The sequence below is a fragment of the Gymnoscopelus microlampas genome (genome assembly GCF_963454915.1).
Source record: "Gymnoscopelus microlampas genome assembly, chromosome: 8".
NCBI classification, from domain to species: Eukaryota; Metazoa; Chordata; class Actinopteri; order Myctophiformes; family Myctophidae; genus Gymnoscopelus; species Gymnoscopelus microlampas.
In genome coordinates, this window is record NC_139945.1 from 2,012,074 (window position 1) to 2,028,800 (window position 16,727).

The following is a 16,727-nucleotide window of genomic DNA, read 5'->3' on the forward strand; positions in this document are numbered from 1 at the left end:
GTGTGTGTGTGTGCCTGTGTGTGTGCGTACCTTGTCCTGCAGGTTGTACAGGGGCTTGACGTGCTCCCTGTAGAACTCCTGGGGGGTGAGGGGTCCTATGCGGTGGAAGTTCTTGTCCTTGTCTCTGTACTCCCAGCAGATGCTCTCGGGGGGGCTGCCCAGGCACACACTGGCCACTCGGAACACCTGACCCACACACACACACACACACACACACACACACACACACACATACACACACACACACACACACACACACACACACACACACACACACACACACACAGAGGAGTTAAAGATGGAACACCTGCCCACTGTCGTTGGACGATGCAAAAACGTTCATCCACGATTTTGTGTTTTCTCTCGGCTCGATTACTGCAATGTACTTTACTCTAACCTGCCAAAGAAAACACCAGACAGATTACAACAAAAACTAAAACTAAAACTAAGATGAGAGAACATATTACTCCAGTTATAGCCACATTCTGCTTCTACGGGCCGACAGCGTGGACTAAACTCCCATGACACCTAAGACAGGCAGCCTCTGTGGATAACTTTAAAGCACAGCTCAAGACCTCTCTCGCTTTTAGTAGATTTTTCTTTTTTTAACACTCTACCCGCCGGTCCCGTAGCCTACGGGCCGATAAATCCAACTGTAAAGCGCCGATCCCGTAGCCTTCGGGCCGTGGTGCTTTTTCCTTTTTTTCCAAAAAAATAAATAAACTTTTTTTCAATTTTCTACACGGACCATTTCATTGTAACACCACCGGAAAGCCCTTATTAGGGATTCCGTTTGTTTCCGATGCCGTCAGGCCTCGTTCTAATGACGAAACTGAAACTCAGTTTTCTCCTTGTTGTTTTCTTCTCCTCGTCGATCATTGTTTAACATAAACCGTTCTAACTACAACATGGAGATTCCGTTTGACACGTGGTTTTCACTGCTTGAACGAGGCAGATCTGCACGATGTTTACAAACAGTGCACGGCTCAGTTGTAAGGATTTTAACAAGGTCTATGGCGACGTGAAAAAAACAAAAAACAACAATAAAACGTTGGCACTGGTGAGTACATTATGAGATTAACCTATGGCGGTCAATGTTTTAATCTCTGTGTTGTTATTCATGTCTTCACTGTTGCTTGATTCACTGCCTTTTTGTTTTGGCCATTATTGAGACCGTAGGTCGCACTTACTACAGAAAGCTGCTCCAGGTGTCCGTCCGTCACTCCGTCACACACGTCACACTTTTGCCCTGCTCATATCTCCGCACCCATTGCCCCGATCCATGCCACATTTTGCACACACACTCCTTACCTGCCAAACTACACCCTCCAAGGACCCCCGGAGCTCCAGGGACCCCCAGCTGCCTCGGGGACCCCCAAGTGTAAAAAATGAGCACATGTGGACAAATTACCAAATGACCACCCCAACGGGGCTGCTCACGGGGCATTCCCGGGGACCACCCACTCCTGGTGCTCCAGAACGGATGCAAAAGTGGTGGCGCCCCCAGTGGAGGACCCCCTGCCACTGCAGCTCACATAAAATGCCGTAACTCGGGGGCTTGCCCCCCACAAACAATCCCTCCTTCAACTAGGAACCAATCGCCGTTACAGCCCTCTTCTGTATACATGTGACCTACGGTCGCTTATCTCCCGATTAGGGAGTCTTACTGGTTTTAAATGGTTTTAATGTTGCTTTTGCTCTTCTTTTCGCGTTATTGTTAAAGTATTACTGCTTTTCTGAAAAGCACTTCTGCTTTATTTTATTTTATTATTGTGTTTTCTTTTTGCTCTGTAAAGCACTTTGAGCTGCATTCATGTCATGAAAGTTGCTACATAAATACAATTTATTATTATACACACAGGGACGTGCACAGATAGACTCTAGGTGGTGCTAGAGCACCTGCCCTTTGCCCTCTTGACCAGAAGTGCCATTTTGAAAAAAAGGGGGAAAAAGTAGTTTTTTCAGTTTACAGCAGGGGTCTTCAACAGGGGGTCCGGGACCCCTAGGGGGTCCTCAGAGTTACTACAGGGGGTCCGCCAAATCTTTATGTGATATGATTTTTCTTTTTACCATAACCACTCGAAACCTAGCATCCCTTTTCTGAGGAGAACTTTAGCCAAAAATAGCAGATCTACAAGCTCACAACGCCTCGCGCTGCGAGGCGTTGTGAGCTTGTAGATCTGCTATTTTTGGCAAAGAGGTATAGGTGTAGAGGGAAAAAGAGCAGACCAAGTAAACAAAAACAATTAAATTTACTTGAGCACCTGCCCCTCAAAATGTCTGTGCACGCCACTGCACACACACACAAAGTTGAACCTGGAACACCCTCCCAATACATACATAATACATAAGATGGAACACCTGCCCAACGCACCAAAGGCCTAACGATGCAATCCACAATCCAGTGAATTAAATGCTATCTTGACCAATCTAGTATACAGGTAGAGTAATGCCTGTTGATAGAGCAATAAGCTACAAGAGGCCATGGTTTACAGTGGATTTTACGACGGCTAAAGAGGCGTAGAAAGCCCGACATGGAGAGAAGGGCTTCCAACCCTCTTCACGATCACCGTTCACGTAAAATGACGATTAACCACGTGAGACGTTTATCAGTAGGTGGAGATCTGTCCTTCTCTGGCTATTTTTTGAAAAATATTGAACATTTGTGCAAATATTTTAATGTGTATATATATATTTTAAAGGGATTGAGTACAATTTTACTCAAATCTTTGCATCTGGGGGTCCCTGGAACAACATATTTTGAGATGGGGATCGGCGGCCAAATACATATAATTGTGGGGGGTCCTTGACACGAAAAAGTTTGAGAAAAAAACTGCAGGATTTAAGTAGAATCCCCAGTTACAAATTTGAAAACTTTTAGTTACTAGTTACTTTGTATATTTTGATTATTATTACAAAACATACATTAACTACTTCAGCCCTATATACATTTCGGCCATTTGAAAATAGCAGATCTACAAGCTCACAATGTTTGCCTTAAAAATAATATATATATATATATATATTCAAAGATTTGCACAAATTAAAAAAAAGCAGATATACAAGGTGCCGCGCTATGAGCTTGTGGTTCTGCTATTTTTGAATAGCCAAAGAAATATTAAAATGACACATATGCCTTCCCCGGTCTTAACGGGTCAAAGTACAGTAGGTTGGCAAAACGAGTCAATCTGCAAACCTCACAACCCGTCACGTTGTGGGCTTGTAGAACGGCTATGTTTGCTATGTATTTTGATCCTCACGGATCTCTCCAGCTACGGTACTCGCCGCGGGCCCTCGTCACTCGTGGCGGGGTCGCTCCGGCGGGCTGGTGCCTAGCAGCTGACTTAGAACTGGTGCGGACCAGGGGAATCCGACTGTTTAATTCAAACAGAGCATGGCGATGGCCCTCGACGGGTGTTGACAGAACGTATCACGTTCTGCCAACATAACAAATACAAACAAACAAATATGGGTTTTATAAAAAAGCGTATCGCCAGAGACGACGAGCGCCGCACGCCCCGCCGCGGCCCAGGATAACACTTATCGCCACCAGAAGGCCCGCGGCCTCGCCGACGACCCCCGTGAGAGAGCGCGACGGGGCATAGGACCCCGAGGGGACGATTGTTGCGGGATACTCTGGCGGCCACGAACGGCCACCAGGCCATGCCTGGACCAAGGCTAGGCGTACGGACGACCCGGTGGCGAGTTTGACAAAGGCCTTTTGGCCCGGGCCGGGGGGGAGCGGCGGTTATTTTAACTTTGATTTATGTTATCAAAGTTAAAACAGTACAAATTATTTATCCTTCATTAGTTCTTGAAAGGCCATCTTTCATTGGAACTTAACACATTGGCTGCCAAGGACGCAGATCTGCGTTCTTTCAAAAAAAAAAAAAATTCAAAATAAAAGTTTTTTTTTTTTTTAAACCCAAAGACCAAGGAGATATGATTCTCCGAAGATTTAGACTCCCAGACACTTCCTTGTAACTGAAAACTTAAAAAATCTGTATCTCGGCTCCTAAGTGCTTTTTTTTTCTCATTGAAAAAGTCTGGCAGCCAGCTGTAGGTAAAAATTGAAAAAGCTGGCAGCCAATGTGTTAACTTAGAACCTTAAATAGAACCGAATTAGACCGAATTAGACCCGAAAAAAGGTTGATTTATATTGGTCAAATAGAACCGAATTAGACCCGAATTAGCGCGCGCGTGCATTTGCGCTGTGTGGCCCCCGACTCCAAGTTATTTTACAGTTGTGGCCCCCTGCCTAATCTAGTTGAATACCCCTGGTCTACACAGTACACACAGAACCTGGCCCTCCTAAGCACACACACAGCTATCTCAGGAATGTCCCTCTCTCTCTCTCTCTCTCTCTCTCCAACTGATACGCCAAAGAAAATAACAAAAATAAACACACATAATTGTATTTTAACCACTTAAGCCCCATTTATAACGTTTCCACAAAAATAGCCAATATAGAAGCTCACAACATGGCCGAGTTGAAAGTGGTTAACAATGGGACACGCTGGTTAACCCATTAAGACCGGGATCGCATCTGTATCATTTTCAGATTTCTTTGGCTATTCAAAAATAGCAGATCTACAAGCTCATAGCGCTATGAGCTTGTAGATCTGCTATTTTTGAAAAATCGTGAAACTTTTTGCTGATCTAGTTTTCTAAAGCAAACATTTGTAAAATAATGTTGTTCCAGCGTCCTCCAGAAGCAAAGATTTGAGTTAAAAAAGTGTATTCAAAGATTTTTAAAGAAATGTCAAAAATAGCCAAAGTGTAAAATAATGCTTTTTTTTAGCTCAAATCTAAAAATGATCACAGATGCTTCTCCCGGTCTTAATGGGTTAATTAATTGCAGATACTGACGTCAAAAAAGTGAAATAACAGCCTCTCTCTCTCTCTCTCTCTCTCTCTCTCTCTCTCTCTCTCTAAGCCTCTGCACCGGTGTGGTACATAAATACAGATGCTGTTCCTATCAGGACCAGATTAACACACAGAGCTGAGAAACAGACTCAGCATAGAGGTGTTGTTACAGGCAGATACAGAGACAAAGAGTTGAGAACTGACCTCAATGGGGGTTCTCTCAGGGTTCCTTGAGGGGGGTTCTAAGTCTGTAACTGTGACGGTGTGCACATGGAACCAACAATACTTGTTCCATGGGAGTGTTGGTGCTCAACCTGTGCTTCGGTACCCCGAGGGGGCCTTGATGCCAGTAGCATTAAGGAGTGAAGTGACAATTTAAGGACCTTTTTCATACCAAAAAGAAAAGAAACTAGAAAATGTGCACAGGTCTCCGCCAGTACTGTTCCTGATTCATCCTGTCTTACCTCACTTCCAAAGATATAAATGATCTTTTGAAGTGACACACCTATTTATAGGCCTCTATTTCATCATGCATCTCGCTAGCCAATCAAAGCACACCCTTTCAACATATTGTCACGTGTCACGTGAAGCTTGACCAATGTCAGCTTGGTGGACACGCGGAAGGACGAGAACGAAAACATCGTCTGCTGGCGGAGACAAAAAGACCATTACTGCATCAAAAGTAATCAACAAACTATATCTTAAAAAAACTGGTCAAAAACTGTCAAATAACATAAGAAAGAGGCAAACATTTTGTCCCCCCCCAGATCAAATATGATTATTTTGGGGGGTCCCCTCTCCCCAGTTCAAATATGATTATGTTGGAGGGGTCACGGCCGGAAAAGGTTTGAGAACCACTGCTATACATCACTGTTTCTCAACGTAGGGTCTGGGGACCACCAGAGGTCGGGTCCCCCCTCAGTTACATTTCACCACGTTCTATGTTCACTGATTTACACACGCAGAATCCACTCAGATGAAATGTTGTGTCTGGCTGAACAATAAAGAACCAGAGGGGTTGTGTTTGGCCTGGGGGCTGGGGTTTAGACTCTTGGGGTTGCAGAAGTGATTTTCCATCCTGAGTCAATAGGTCTTAACGGCACTAAAGAGCTTTGTGGAATCAGGTTAGTAGACGCTGAAGGTTGGCTGAATTACTAGAGCTGTGAATCTTCTGATATCTCACCATTCGGTTCAGTTATTGGGGTCACCATTCGATTAAAATAGTTTTGTTTTCAAATCAAAACGATTCAGATTATTGGGGTCACGATTTGATTAAAAAATCGATTATCATTAACCCATTAACTCATACAAATGTCTTCTAAATCCCAACAGTATTCTGAAAAATGTATGTTTCTATATCAGTGGTGCTCACTTTTTCATGTCAAGGACCCCCAAAATGTATTTGTCCACCGACCCCCATCTCAAAATGTGTTGTTCCAGGGACCCCCCAGAAGCAAAGATTTGAGTCAAAAATGTTCGCTTTAAAACAATATATATTCAAGGATTTATTTTGCACACATATTCCCGATTTTTCAAAAATAGCAGATCTACAAGCTCATAGCGCGGCACTCGGTGCCGCGCTATGAGCTTGTAGATCTGCTATTTTTGAATAGCCCAAAGTGTAAAATAATGCTTTTTAGCTCAAATCAAAAAGTGACACAAATGCGTTCCAGGTCAAAAAAATAAATCCAATATGTTTTATCCACATTATTTCAGTCGCATTGTTTTCATCTGGACTTTAACAACCTAAGTGTAGCCTGGTTATTTCCAACAGCTCAAACAAAACATCACATAATACCAGAGAGGGTCGTGTTAAAATGCTTGGCTTTGATGGAATCTTAGATTAGGTGTATAGTAGTTCTATTTGATGCAGAAACACAACATGATTGCCTTGATGCGAGTAGCATTAAAGGAGGAGTTCACCCAAAAAATTACTTATTTTCTAACAATTGCACACCCTATGAAGCCTGGAATCCATGGATTATTTTTTGTTTTTGTCGCATTCCTAAGCTAATAATTTGATTCCCGTCTCCTACCGGCTAATGTATCCGGTAGGAGACACAAAGTAGATTATTTGTGTCTCCTACCGGAAATACACACGGTCATCAAATTATTGTTTTAGGAATGCTACAAAAACAAAAATAAATCCATGAAATCAAGGCTTCATGGGGCGTGTAATTGATAGAAAATAAGTCATTTTTTGGGTGAACTCCTCCTTTAAGGAGTGTCAACGAGGGTCAGCTGGACAGTGACACACACTGACACTGACACTGACACAGCTCAGCAGTCACACACCTCAGCTGTGCTGAGCTGACTGGAGTTAGTTTTAAAAAGAAAGTCGGGGCCGGGGCGCCTGACGGAGGGGAAAGGAACTGGTTGGAATAACGTGTTCCTTCCACGCGCTACGTCCTACCCTGCAGCGTGTGACCCTTAAACGGTAGTGTTTGTTTTGTGTCACTTCAGTAGCCACGGAGACCTGCTGAAGATCTTTATTTGCTGAAATTAAATGTTAATATGGCCAAAACAAGTAGGCCTATTTAGTGCCATAATAGGCACAATTGTGTGGCATATCACTGAATGAATATTAGCCCAAACTTGGATATGGGGGTTTATGTCACTTTGTTGTTCTTTATAACTATGTAAGTCATTTAGTCCACTTGTGTTTTAGAATTACAAACCTCCAGCTGTTTAGGTGCTGTGGAGAGAACAACAAACACACACCTCGACCGACTGAGAAGGGATCCTGGGGGTTTTTATGTAGCGCCTCTGCTGGAACACTCCGTCGTGCACTTCCTGATAACACTGCGCATGTGCAATACCCCGGTACTACGCTGGGACACGCCCCTGTAATCCATCCTTCTTTTTTATTCTAGGTCCTACCGAGGAAACTCCCCCCTGTCAGCTGATAAGAAGCGGCTTGCTATTAGCTCACATGCATTGAAGGAGGCATGAGCTCGATCGGCTCTAGGCTCTCCCTAGGCTGGCAGAGGGAGAGTAGCGCCCAGGATTACTTAAGACAATTGGCACTGGGTGAAAAAAATGGGTTACAAAATTGTGAGATAAAAATGTTGAGTAAAACAAAAACAAAAAGATGAAGTTATAATATGATCCCAAAAACAAAAACTAAGGGCATTTTGTCTATCATTTCAGTGAGTTTTAGTTTGTTTTGTAAACAGACGATACAGTTTCAGTAAGTTATCGTTTTGTTTTTTTTTGAAAAAAAGTTAGTTAACACATTGACTGCCTGAATTATTTTCACTGCCTATTGTTATTCATGCCAGAGATTTTTCAATGAAAAACAAAAAGTACTCAGGAGCCGAGATACAAAATTTTAAAGTTTTAAGTTAACAAGGAAGTGGATGAGAGTAAAGATCTTCGAAAATTCATATCTTTGGGTCAAATTAAAAAAAAATATATATATATATATTTTTTTTGAAAAAATATTTTTTTTGCTAATATCGAGTTAACTCGATCTAGGCAGTCAATGTGTTAACGAAAATGTTTTTTCAATTTTAGTTTTCGTTATTTCATCAGTTTTAGATAACTATAATAACCTTGCACACGCACGCACGCAAGCACGCGCACACACACACACACACACACACACACACGTGCAAGCACACAGATGCTCCCCCGAAACCCAAACATCTTTGTTTAGACTCTCCTGTGAAGAAGAGCTTCCCCTCGTCTGTGAGTGTGTTTGCACGGACGTCTTCGGCACACAAACAACGGCCCGTCTTTATAAATACCTGCTCGCCACGCTACGCTACGATAGCTCCACCCCTCTGTCCTCGTCTCCACCCACACCCAACCACCCATCATTCTGAAGCAGACAGTGGTGGAAAAAGTGCTCAAAAATATTTTACTTGAGTAAAAGTATCAATACTGCAATGTAGAAATACTCTGTTACAGGGTAAAAGTCAGGAATTCAAAACGGACAGAGTGTAACTACAGTGCTTCTACATTTGCAGTATTGATACTTTTACTCAAGTAAAACATGCAAGTACTTTTTTCCACCACTTGGTCGTACACAGGGCCAGAGTAAAAAAGGGGAAATAGCTGATCTTGTAGGTCTGCTGTTTTTTCCGCTACGGTTAACCCTTTCAGACCTGGAACGCATCTGTGTCACTTTTTCATTTGAGCTAAAAAAAAGCATCATTTTACACTTTGGGCTATTCACAAATAGCAGATCTACAAGCTCATAGCGCGGCACCGAGTGCCGCGCTATGAGCTTGTAGATCTGCTATTTTTTGAAAAAAAACGTTATTTTTTTTTGCAAATCTTGAGATTTGAGTGACAAAAGCGAACATTTGTAACTCAAATCTTTGCTTCTGGGGGATTCAACAGTTTTTTGAAAAAAACTTATGTCGCCATAATATCAGTGGTTCTTTTTTCCATGTCAAGGACCCCCCAAAATGACATGTATTTGGCCGCGGACCCCCATCTAAAAATATATGTTCCAGGGACCCCCCGAAGCGTTAAATTTTTTCGCTTTAAAACAATATATATTCAAAAGATTTGCACACATTTTCACGATTTTTCAAAAATAGCAGATATACAAGCTCATAGCGCGGCACTCGGTGCCGCGCTATGAGCTTGTAGATCTGCTATTTTTGAATAACCCAAAGTGTAAAATAATGCTTTTTAGCTCAAATCAAAAAGTGACACAGATGCTTCTTCAGGGCTTAAAGGGTTAACCCATTAAAACCTGGAAGGCGTCTGTGTCGTTTTAGATCGTGGCCGTACACGTCGTCTATGTCTGTCGGGTGGAAACCTCAGATGTTACAAAACTGTTACTTTTCAGGAGTCAAATTCAAAAATGGCAAAAAGTAGCAGATCTACAAGCTTAGAAACGTGTCGCTACGCGGCGCGCTTCTAGCGTTTCTCTCTTCTAAATCCTAAAAACGAAAAAGTGCAAAGATGTCGCTATAATATCGGTGGTGCTCAATCATTTTCAGGTCGAGGATCCCCCCAAAAAAGGTATGCAATTGGCCCGCGGACCCCCCCATCTAAAAATATTTTGTTCCAGGGACCCCCAGAAGCAAATATTTGAGTTAAAAATGTTCGCTTTACAAAATATATAAATATATTCAAAGATTTGCACACATTTACAAGATTTTTTTTGTTTGTAAATAGCAGATCTACAAGCTCATAGTCGCGCTATGAGCTTGTAGATCTGCTATTTTTTTTTAATAGCCCAAAGTATAAAATAATGGTTGAAGTGTTTTTTTTTAAAACGATCGTGGACACAGAGACGCTTTCCCCGGAGTGAATGGCTTAACCCATTAATACCTGGAACGCATCTGTGTCACTTTAGATGTCTTTGGCTATTCAAAAATAGCAGATCTACAAGCTCATGGCGCGGCACCGAGTGCCGCGCTATGAGCTTGTAGATCTGCTATTTTTGAAAAATTGTGGAAAAAAACATTTTTTATATTTTTTTTTCGAAAAACTTTTGAGATTTTGAACATTTTTTAGAAGTGGCCTCAGGTCTTAATGGGTTAATGAATAAGCCCCGCCCACTTCCTGTCTGTCCGCTCTGCTTCTGTGCAGAGAGTTAAATAAAGTGCGTGTGTCAGGGGCGGTCGGGGGAACACAATGCCCCCGCTGGCCCGATGACGTCAGCACAGCGCTAATATTGAAACACCTGCCTGCTCGCTGACAGACAGAGAGAGAGAGAGAGAGAGAGAGGCCGTCATGGGGAGGGGGGAGAGGGGCTCAGGAGTTGCAGTGTTCTTTTTTTGTATTTTGACAGCAAATTCTGATCTAGTCTTATTTAGTCCTTTGAATAACACACCATTTAGTTTTAGTCCTATTTTAGTCTTCTGAAATGGTTTAACCCATGAAGACCTGAGGCTGATTCTACAAAATGTCTTCTAAATCCCAACTGTATTCTGAAAAAAAAAACACGTATGTTACTATATCAGTGGTGCTCAAACTTTTTCATGTCAAGGACCCCCAAAATGATATGTATTTGGCCGCCGAACCCCCCCATCTCAAAAGGTGTTGTTCCAGGAACCCCCCAGAAGCAAAGATTTAAGTTACAAATGTTCGCCTTAAACAATACATATTCAAAGATTTGCACACATTTTCACGTTTTTTCAAAAAATAGCAGATCTACAAGCTCATAGTGCGGCACTTGGTGCCGCGCTATGAGCTTGTAGATCTGCTATTTTTTGAATAGCCAAAGTGTAAAATAATGCTTTTTAGCTCAAATGAAAATGTGACACAGATGCTTCTTCGGGTCTTAACTTATCCACTGCCACTGACGTAATTGACGTAATTAACCAATACTGCCACTGACGTAAAAAACATATATATTTATTTATTTTTCAAATTTGACCCAAAGACATGATATAGAGATGTGATTTTTCAAAGATCTAGACTCCCATCCACTTCCTTGTTAACTTAAAACTTCTGTATCTCGGCTCCTGAGTACTTTTTTTTTTTTTCAATGAAAAATCTCTCGCACTGGGCAAACGCAAAAAAAAAAGTTCTGGCAGTGAATGAGTTGTTAATGGGTTAATCTTAGTCTAGTTTTAGTCGACTAAATATCAAAATCTTATTCTTTTAGTCTTCGTCAACAAAATGGTAAATGTAAAATGGTACATTTATATAGCGATTTCATCCAAAGCCCTTCACATAGATTGTGCATTACATTCACCCATTCACACACACACACACACACACACACACACACACACACACACACACACACACACACACACACACACACACACACACACACACACACACACACACACACACACACACACACACACACACACACCGATGGAGGAGGAAACCATGCAAGGCACCAACCTGTTCATCAGGAGCAGTTAGGGGTTCAGTGTCTTGCTCAAGGACACTTCCACACTAACTCTGGGGGAACCCGGGATCAAACTGAAAACCTCACTGTTCCCAATCCGGCCGCCCTACCGGCCACTCTACCTGAGGGTCAATTGGCCACTGCCACCACTAAAAAACAAAATGAGTTGAAGTGTCCTTGAGCAAGACATTTAACCCCCCCCCCCCCCCCAACTGCTGCCGATGAGCAGGTCGTTGGTGCCGCCTTGCATGGTTTCCTCCTTTTGCCGTCTGTGTGAATTGTGTGTGTGTGTGTGTGTGTGTGTGTGTGTGTGTGTGTGTGTGTGTGTGTGTGTGTGTGTGTGTGTGTGTGTGTGTGTGTGTGTGTGTGTGTGTGTGTGTGTGTGTGTGTGTGTGTGTGTGTGTGTGTGTGTGTGCGTGCGTGCGTGAAAATGCCAAGTCACTTTTCAGTCGCACACATAACGTCAGATCTAAATCTTTGAAGGCTACACACACATTGACACTGCGCTGCCTTCCATTTCAATTTCAGCTCAATCTGATCAGGAAGACACGTAATCTTCTCTAAAATACAATGATATAATTTATACTAAAAACTTCATAAATCAAAAAAAAAAAGGGTCATGGCAACGGCTGTTGTTGTCAGCAAGACTTACTGCTAAACATGAGGATATGATATACTATCTTACACTATTATATTTGCTACTATTGTTAGTTACTACTTGTATCTCTTTCTGTCTCTCCCTCTCTCTCTCTCTTCTTTCCACCGACACGGTCGAGGCAGAAGGCCCCCACCCTAAAGCCTGGCCCCTCCCACCCTAGAGCCTAGGGTCTGCCTGACGTTTCTTCCAGTTAAGAGGGAGTTTTTCGTTGCCACTGTCGCAAAATGTCTTGTTTAGGATGGGACTGTCTGGTCTCTGCTCTACATGTAAAGTGTCTTGAGACACTTGTTGTGATTTGACACTTTAATAACATTTAATTGAGGGTGTGATTCATTCATTAAGTGGATTGTTTGGGATGTTCTGAACATGTGTACTGTATGTCCAAAACCAGGGTTGCCAGATTTAGTGAGAGAAACAAGCAGACCAATAGGTTGCATGACATTGACAATGGCCGATCTACGTGAGCTTGTAAATCATCCATTTTCAAAAATCTTGGGGGACAAAAATAAAGTATATGGACCATGAATCTTGTATGGGGAGGTCCCTGGCACAAAATATTTTCAGATGGGGGTCCCGCAAACGAATACATATTCCCTTGACATGAAAACATTTGAGAACCACTGGTTTAAACAACATCAGGAAGCAAGGCCAAATAAGCAACTACACTTTAGAATCACCCCCCCCCCCCAAAAAAAAAACAACAACAACAACAACCCGCAACTATCAATATTTAGAAGCGACTTTAGAGAACAAAAAACAAGCCCAAAGTGGCTTATAACAAGCGGACGTGGCAACACTGAACAGGCAGTGTGTGTGTGTGTGTGTGTGTGACAGCAGGTCTGCATTAAGGCCCTTATCTATAAGATCAGCTATAGCAGAGAAAACCTCACATCTCCATATTTATTTTACCTTTTCCCCCCCCCCCCCCCCCCAACGCGTCGCCATGCGACGCGTTGTGAGCTTGTAGATCGGCTATTTTTTGCTATAAAAAAAGTGACTTGTGAATGGCGACTGAATGATAACTACATTGGATACAAACATGTATCCAATCCATAGGATTGGATACATGGATGGATTATGCTACTATGTATTTAAATACAATATGTAGATACGTTGCTGTCTCTTTCTTTAACCCATTGAGACCTGAAGCCGATTCTACACGTCTCCTAAATCGCAACAGTATTCTGAAAAAAAACGTGTGTTTCTATATCAGTGGTGCTCAATATTTCTTTTCTTTTTCTTTCTGGAAAACAACCAGAAACGATGGAGCTTTGTATCACAAAAACACATTTTCACCCACTGTTTGTTCTCTACACCTTTAACCCATTAAGACCTGGGACGCATCCGTGTCACTTTTTCATTTGAGCTAAAAAAAAAAGCATTCTTTTACACTTTTGGCTATTCAAAAATAGCAGATCTACAAGCTCGTAGCGCGGCACCGAGTGCCACGCTACGAGCTTATAGATCTGCTATTTCGTGAAAACGTGTGCAAATCTTTGAATATATATATTGTTTAAAGCGAACATTTTTAACTCTATTCTTTGCTTCTGGGGGGTCCCTGGAACAACATATTTTGAGATGGGGGTCCCTGGAACAACATATTTTTCGAGTGGGGTCCCTGGAACAACATATTTTGAGATTGAGGGTCGGCGGTCAAATACATATCATTTTGGGGGGACTTTTTCCTTGACATGTAAAAGTATAGAAACATACAGGTTTTTTTTTTCAGAAAACTGTTGGGATTTAGAAGACATTTTGTAGAATGGGCTTCAGGTCTTAATGGGTTAAATGTGACAATGAAGAGGATTGTGATTCTGATAGTGATTCCAGTGGATTATGCAGCTTCTTTCTTTATTAGATTTCCTGAAAAGCATCAGGGTGTTTTTTTAGGTTGTTTTTTTTTTTTTAGGACATATGAGGTTCTCAGCCGACAGAGACCTTATCTAAGATCAGAGCCCAGGTCAGCTGTTATTGGAAATAACAGGAAGCCGAGGCAGAGACGCGACGTGACGGCCCCGAGTACACGGATATTACATCCCTACTGGCGTGTGTGTGTGTGTGTGTGTGTGTGTGTGTGTGTGTGTGTGTGTGTGTGTGTGTGTGTGTGTGTGTGTGTGTGTGACACACACACACACACACACACACACACACACACACTCACACACACACGTTTGTATCGCTATACTTGCGAGGACATCAACGTTTCAGAACGCCACCAGCGGTGGGAAAAAGTACTCAAAATGTTTTACTTAAGTAAAAGTATCAATACTGCAATGTAGAAGACGTACTCTGTAAGTAAAAGTAGGAAGGAAGTAAAAGTCCGGAATTCAAAATTTACTTGAGTATAAGTACAAAAGTGTTGGTATCAAAATGTACTTAAAGTACAAAAGTGAAAATAGCCGATCTACAAGCTCACAATGCGTCGCATCCAGATCGTCTATTTTCAAATGAAAATAGACGTTGGGGCAGCTTTACTCCCTGAGCGATCCCAGACCTCCTTCCTGAAATCAAATGCAAATGAGATTTCCGGAGGGAGGGGGGGGGGGGGTTTACCAGGCTAGAATGGAGGCGGATGGCAACGAGAATTTCCGGAAAAGAATAGTTCCGCTTCCGGTGGTGCTACAGTGAAATGTGTCGTGGTGAACGAGGCCTACAATGAAATGTCAACCTGTGAGTAAAAAAAGAAAAAAAAAAGACCACTTCGCGTATATTCGCGATTGGCACTCAATGTGTTAATATTTTAGCCTGGTTCCAGACGAATCTGCCGTTGCAAAATTGCGTTGCACTTCAGCCCTCGGACACGCAGTGTTTATCGTCTGGCCACGCGAGGCTAACCATATCTATCCATCCATTCAGCTCTAGACAGCCTCTCTCTCTCTCTCTCTCTCTCTCTCTCTCTCTCTCTCTCTCTCAGACACAGGTGTGTGTAATAGAGCCTGCTATGAGCCTTTATCTGCTGCATCTACAACGCTAGCCCGTCTGTGCAGCGTCCTGCTTGGAATTAGCATGTTTGCACGTCTCTGTTAACCCGTTAAGACCGGGGAAGAATCTGCGGCATTTGTTTAACATTTCTTTGGCTATTCAAAAAATAGCAGATCTACAAGCTCATAGCGCGGCTATGAGCTTGTAGATCTGCTATTTTTTTATTTATTTTTTAAAAAATGTTGCAAATGTGTGCAAATCTTTGAATATATATATATATATATATATATATATATATATATATATATATATATATATATATATATATATATATATATATATTTTTTTTTTTTTAAAGTGAACATTTGTAACTCAAATCTTAGCTTCTGGGGGATTCTACACTTGTCTTCTTAGTCCTAACAGTTTTTTGAGATAATAAAACTCATGTTGCTATAATATCAGTGGTTCTCACACTTTTTCATGTCAAGGACCCCCAAAATTATATGTATTTGGCCGCGGACCCCATCTCAAAGATATGTTGTTCCAGGGACCCCCCGCAGAAGGAAAGATTTGAGTTACAAATGTTTGCTTTGAAAAAAATATATATATTCAAATGTTTCACAATATTTCAAAAATAGCAGATCTACAAGCTCATAGCGCGGCACTCGGTGCCGCGCTATGAGCTTGTAGATCTGCTATTTTTGAATAGCCCAAAGTACAAAATAATGGTTAAAGTGGTTACACAGATACGGTTCCCGGTCTTAAAGGGTTAAGACTTTCTGCATAAGCATGTACTCCTCTATCCGGACAGCTAGGTTGCGTGTCTCCGCGGCATATAAAAAAAAGGCGGAAAATATAGCTAGCATGATTCTATTAGCATGTTTACAGCCCAGCCGCACAGAGAACCGCCGGGAGTCTGCTAGCATTTAGGCTAATCTGCAAACATTAGCAATGCGCGCACGCCGATGCCATTAGCATGTTTACAGCTCCGTATATAGACAAGAGAACGGCCTGCTAGCATTTAGGCTAATCTGCGGACGTTAGCATGCCGTGCGTGTACTCGAAACAGCGGGCTGACTTGGTGTACGCTAGCCAAGGCCAACACCTTGGCTGAGTGCACTGGTGGTCAAAAGTACTCACATTTCTTACTTAAAGTACGTACAAGTATCAATACTGCAATGTAGAAATACTCAGTTTTACTCAGTCAAGCCAAAAGTCCGGAATTCAAAATTTACTTGAGTAAAAATACAAAAGTGTTGACGTCAAAATGTACTTAAAGTACCAAAAGTAGAACGTGCTCCGTACGCAGAATGTTCCATTTCAAAAGTTTTCAAATGTATAAAAAAAGTTTGAAAATCGCAGATCTACAAGCTCACAATGTGAGCATTGTGAGCTTGTAGATCTGCTATTTTCAAATGGCCGAAATGTATACAGGGCTGAAGTGGTTAATGT

General features: G+C 42.1%; 1 protein-coding gene across 1 annotated transcript in view; it reads right to left on the minus strand.

Annotated features, from left to right (window-relative positions):
- The window catches only part of blmh (bleomycin hydrolase), an 80,969-nt gene that overhangs the window by 24,541 nt on the left and 39,701 nt on the right, over nucleotides 1-16,727 (minus strand). Inside the window, 1 exon segment of the mRNA XM_084065216.1 lies at nucleotides 31-186. Coding sequence (XP_083921342.1) covers nucleotides 31-186 — 156 coding nt within the window.